This window comes from Salmo salar, chromosome 12 (genome assembly GCF_965601325.2).
Source record: "Salmo salar chromosome 12, fSalSal1, whole genome shotgun sequence".
In the NCBI taxonomy this organism is placed as follows: domain Eukaryota; kingdom Metazoa; phylum Chordata; class Actinopteri; order Salmoniformes; family Salmonidae; genus Salmo; species Salmo salar.
In genome coordinates, this window is record NC_138302.1 from 41558498 (window position 1) to 41564029 (window position 5532).

Consider the following 5532-nt stretch of genomic DNA (forward strand, 5'->3'; position numbering starts at 1 on the left):
ATACGCTGACAGGCCAGGGGGGTTGGATTGGGCAATTTCAGGGTAACAGTGCAGTAGTTGGTCAAAATTACGAACCCGCTTTTGATTGGACCCTTTTATGAGCTAAACGTGCGGCGATTTGTCAAAATTGCGAGCTCTCGCATAATATGCGCTTATTGGTTGATTTTTTGCATTGAATTATGCAATTGCGGAAGTTCTTAGTGTATGAGAAAACCAATTATTTAGTGGACTGCAGGAATGTGTACTCCAATAATTCAAGGCCTCTAGACTGATAAGGAGTCCTGTGATTGCATGGAGGAGCACGGAGAAATCCTGGGTGATGGAAAAGTACTGAAGTACATCTTTGTGGAAGGGGGGGGGGGCGAGAGCTCAGGATATAAGTGGACACTGCACTGAAATGATTTATTCAGCTGTACATCTTTGCTCAACAAACATTTGAAATGTCACCGAATGTAGGCTCTTTTGTATGATAAATGTTTATTGTATAGATCTTATCGGTCCTTACAAGGTACCAACATAAAATGATGAAGCAGATGTGTTATACACTGCTCAACGTTTACAAAGAATATTGTTAAAACCTATTGGATTCAAAACCAAAAATAAATAAGTAAAAGTTAAGGACTTCGCCCCAAAATGACAGTCAACGATCCTTTATAAGGTTATGTGCCAATAAAGAGCGTTTCGGACAGGGGAGATGGAACTGCAATGATTAAACATGAACATACATATAATCAACCCACCCATGATGATATGAATCAAGCTCCCAAAAGCTTATTGTACAACTTATCATTTTGCTAAAACAATAAAATAAACATTTGGCCATTAAATAGAAAAAAACAAATACGGCAAAGAGATGGAGGTGATCCTCTCAGTCTGAAGGGTTCTGAATGACAATGAGGAAATAGTCTTTATCTGTAGGGGAAAGCAAAATGGGTATTATTCTAAACAAATATACACTGAACAAAAACAGAAAACGCCATATTTTCAAAGATTATACTGACTTAAAGTTCATATAAGGAAATAAGTCAATTTAAATAAATAAATTAGGTCCTAATCTATGGATTTCACATGACTGGGAATACAGATATGCAGCAACTTCGCACAGTCGTTGAAGAGTGGGACAGCATTCCACAGGCCACAATCAAATGTTTGATCAACTCTATGCGAAGATGTCGCACTGCATGAGGCGAATGGTGGTCACACCAGACACTTACTGGTTTTCTGATCCATGCACCTACCTTTTAAGTTACTGTATTCTGTGACCAACATATGGATACCTGTATTCGCATATATTTCAATTGACTGATTTCCTTATATAATCTGTCATTCAGAAAAATCTTTGAAATGGTTGCATGTTGTGTTTATTTTTGTTGATTGATACATTTTTTTTTTTTTAATCAACCCGTTATTTCTATTTTGATATTGACACTGCACTGTTGAAGAGCTTGCAAGTAAGAATTTCACTGTACTGTTTACACCTGCTGTATCCTGTGCACGTGACAAATAAAAGTTCATTTGAAAACCCTAATCTTAACTTTCTAGAGATTCTAAACATTTCTGTAGTGTCAGTGTCCTCTCTACAACAAATTACTACTACTGCAGCATTGCATTTGACAAAATTCAACATCCAAGATAAATGTGGGGGTAATGCAACCACGGGACACCGATGTTCAAAAGCCATGCTATATGTGACTGAGACAATCATTGTGCATTACCTGGAGCAATCATAATCTCATTCTTCTTGGAGCGGACCCTGAGGAAGGTGAGGTCATTCTGGGGGTCAATGTCCCTAACTGTGCTACGTGCCTTCATCACTAACTGGTGAATGAGTCCAGCATACTGCACTGTGCTGGAGTTGTCAAGGGTGGTCTTGATAGGGATGCCTGGAGAATGTCAGAGGGGAATGGAGAGGGAACCATTGTGCATTGAGTCTGTGGGAGATCATTGCCGTCTTAAATACATTTGAAGTAAACTTTATTATGGTAAATCATGGCACAACTAAGGATATTATTAATGGAAAAGCTAACCAGTTTAAACTATGGTAATCATCCAATTAGGCTTACCTTCAGCATTGACAATGATGATTCCTTGCACCCCTTTTTGACCCTGAATTCTCTTGAGGGTTTCCTCTACCTCAGCCTAAAAGACAGCAGTTATTTTAAATATAATTTAAAAATCACACTTTCCTTAAGTTAAAAGCATTATCATCAAGACTGCAACAAGACAGAAAAAATAAAATGCTTTTGCTACTGTAGCTAGCTAGCCAGTGACTAGTTAGCTAACGTTAGCAGGCCAACTCATCTTCAAAGTGACAAAGCATTAGACTGGTCAGTGGGTTGCTAAGCAGTTAATCTACTGTTTGAAGGGTGAGTTAGCAAAGTTGAAATGATTTCCCTTCATGAAAAAGTACCAAACCAGAATGTTGTTAGCTAACTTGGCTAGCGATCTAGCCAGCGGCCTGCAAAATTTCCTTTCAACAATAATAATAATACATTTGTTGGGTGCTTATAATTGTCCTATGAAGTGATCTACAGGACTTTAGTAAGGTCCAGCCGACCTTCTGATACAGGATGCAGGGATGAGTATTAAAACTGTCACCTATAATAAAGCAAAGGACACAATGGTAGAAGGCATCCAAAGGTTTAAGAGTAGTGACTGCTGCATTCTGGTAAATGGTGTCACCATGGCCAAGAACTGGCAGGAAAGTTGACTGTACAATCTGATTCCTGCTGTTCGTGGAGGCAAGATCAATAACAGAAAATTTAAAAATAAGCCCACTTTAAATCTTAGCTTTTTAACTAGCTCATCAGTATGTTTTTTTAAACGTTAGATATTTATCAATCCAAATGCCCAGATATGTATAGGTGGGAACCTACTCGACGAGAGAACCATTCAATGAGTGAATATGTAGCCCATCTGAGACATTTTGCCGTGAATTAGAGAACATATTTACACGTCTTAGTTCAACAAGGTCTTTCTGTAATGTAACAAAATCAGATTGCAGCTCTAACATAGCTTGGTCAACAGTCTGTGCAATGGCATATCCCTGTGGCTCAGTTGGTAGAGCATGGTGTTTGCAATGCCAGCATGGTGTGTGCAACGCCAGGGTTGTGGGTTCGATTCCCACAGGGGGCCAGTACAAAACCCCCCCCAAAAATGTATGCATTCACTACTGTAAGTCGCTCTGGATAAGAGCGTCTGCTAAATGACAAAAAAACAACAACAAAAAAATAACTGTATCGTTGGCATACAGATCAATATTACAGGATTTAATACACATAATAGAGGTCGACCGATTATGATTTTTTTCAACCGATTATTGGAGGACCAAAAAAAGCCGATACCGATAAAAATCGGACGATTTTTATATATTTGTAATCATGACAATTACAACAATACTGAATGAACACTTATTTTAACTTAACAGAATACATAAATAAAATCAATTTAGTCTCAAATAATGAAACGTGTTCAATTCGGTTTAAAGAAAGTAAAAGTGCCATATGTGCCATGTAAAAAAGGTAACGTTTAAGTTCCTTGCTCAGAACATCACTAACATTTTGGGTCACCACAACGTCTACCCAGGCGAACAGTGAGCTTGTCCACCACGTAGCCGTAACCTTGTTAATAGAAAATTACCTGAAGTAAGCCTACAAGGTTAACGCAGGCAGGTCTCATTGCCAGCAATAGCGAAGCTGGCATAGTGACGCAGAACAATGGGCTGGGAATAATGGTACGTTCGTTAGGGAGTTGGTGCCACGGTGCTCAACAGAACTAATAGGAGCTGGCAGGGTGAAAAACACCCTAAAATATGTTTTTTCGCTATTACTTCAAAACTACGGCAATATAATGAAACTGGGCTCCATGGCGGATGCAATGAACTACTCATTAGGAAAAAAGCGTAATTAATGTCATATGTCCAGCCTACGGAGGTGACAAACACTGCACCTATGTAACAAGCCCTCTACAGCAACACAGTTATTGGGTTGAGGGAATATTAGGGGTATGTTCGTAAATTCAATCTGGCGTGCCAGAGTGCGCTCTGAATGTTTGTAAATTCAGAGCGTTGTCAGATTGGGAATTTGGAGAAAAAAAACGAGGCCAAATCACGACGTCAGTTTTCAAATCGAAGTCGGAGCTATAGAAAAATACGGGTTTCTTAGAATTCCGAAATGGTTGACCGTTCAAAACGTTTTCACCCAGTCGGAGTTAATTTTGCACAAGTTCCTAGTTGTTATGAACGCGGCATTTGCCTTCGGCTATTCTACGAAAGGAATTTTCGCCACCGGCGTCGAAGCCAAGCTAACTAGCTATGGCAACGCCCAACATCATGTAGCCTATATAGCTAACTAAATACTTGGCGTTATAAAATATTAACTATACAAAGCATGTAAATGACACGAATGTCAAGGTATTCACATAATATACAATGCACTTGCCATTTTGGGGGCGAGGTTGTAACTTGCGTCCAAGAAATGTAGCTATTTAGCCAGAATTCAGCTAACTGCCAAACCGGTAGAGGGTCGTGTCGTCAGACAACTCCACAACCGTTCATGCACACTTATTCTACTGCTGTTTATTTTTTTGTCGCTAGGCATCCAACGTTATGGTGCAGCATTACCGCCACCTATTGCACTGGAGTGTGGGCCAAAGACAGGGTGGAACTAAATCCTACAGTACATGCCAGGCCTGTTTCTCTTAAAAATGATGATACTGCCCACACTGTATCAGCACATACTCCACTGTCTCTGTTTCCTGGTAGTAATCAACTTTTCTGTTGGATGATTTCCTATCACATTTAATGTCTTATTCAACTGTCTGTGTCCCACCCTTATCCTTGTAAAGATGGCCTCCGCTCTTATATCTCTTCCTTCCATCCTCTCCGACTTTACTCTGTACTTTGAAAAGATACCTGTCTTAGTGTCTCTGTTCCACTGCTCCTGCCATCTCTGCACCACCATTGTCCATATCATTTCCTTAGAGTAGAATTTGGAGTACCTCATATAGCATGTATTGTCTTCTCCATGAACTAAAAGACTTCAGACTCATCCATACAGCACATGAATCAGAACACACAACAACCCTGTCCAGCTTAATTTCGTTCATTTACATTACATTTAAGTCATTTAGCAGACACTCTTATCCAAAGCGACTTACAAATTGGTGGATTCACCTTATGATATCCAGTGGAACAACCACTTTACAATAGTGCATCTAAATCTTTTAAGGGGGGGGGGGGGGTAGAAGGATTACTTTATCCTATCCTAGGTATTCCTTAAAGAGGTGGGGTTTCAGGTGTCTCCGGAAGGTGGTGATTGACTCCGCTGTCCTGGCATCGTGAGGGAGCTTGTTCCACCATTGGGGTGCCAGAGCAGCGAACAGTTTTGACTGGGCTGAGCGGGAACTGTGCTTCCTCAGAGGTAGGGAGGCGAGCAGGCCAGAGGTGGATGAACGCAGTGCCCTTGTTTGGGTGTAGGGCCTGATCAGAGCCTGAAGGTACGGAGGTGCCGTTCCCTTCACAGCTCCGTAGGC

General features: G+C 40.5%; 1 protein-coding gene across 1 annotated transcript; it reads right to left on the bottom strand.

The window, feature by feature from the left end:
* Window positions 1-457: 457 nt before the first annotated feature.
* On the bottom strand, window positions 458-4588 carry dynlrb1 (dynein, light chain, roadblock-type 1). Its single transcript, XM_014131599.3, has 4 exons — window positions 4440-4588; window positions 2064-2139; window positions 1716-1883; window positions 458-912 (listed from the first exon to the last, which is right to left on the bottom strand). Exons 1-4 carry the CDS (start codon window positions 4440-4442, stop codon window positions 869-871), a joined length of 291 nt encoding a protein of 96 aa, XP_013987074.1. The 5' UTR covers window positions 4443-4588; the 3' UTR covers window positions 458-868.
* Window positions 4589-5532: the final 944 nt, after the last annotated feature.

Coding starts and splice junctions, on each gene's coding strand:
- dynlrb1 (XM_014131599.3), bottom strand. Junction 1,884..2,063: donor CATCATTGTCAATGCTGAAG/GTAAGCCTAATT, acceptor GACATTCTCCAG/GCATCCCTATCAAGACCACC. Junction 913..1,715: donor TGAGATTATGATTGCTCCAG/GTAATGCACAAT, acceptor TTTCCCCTACAG/ATAAAGACTATTTCCTCATT.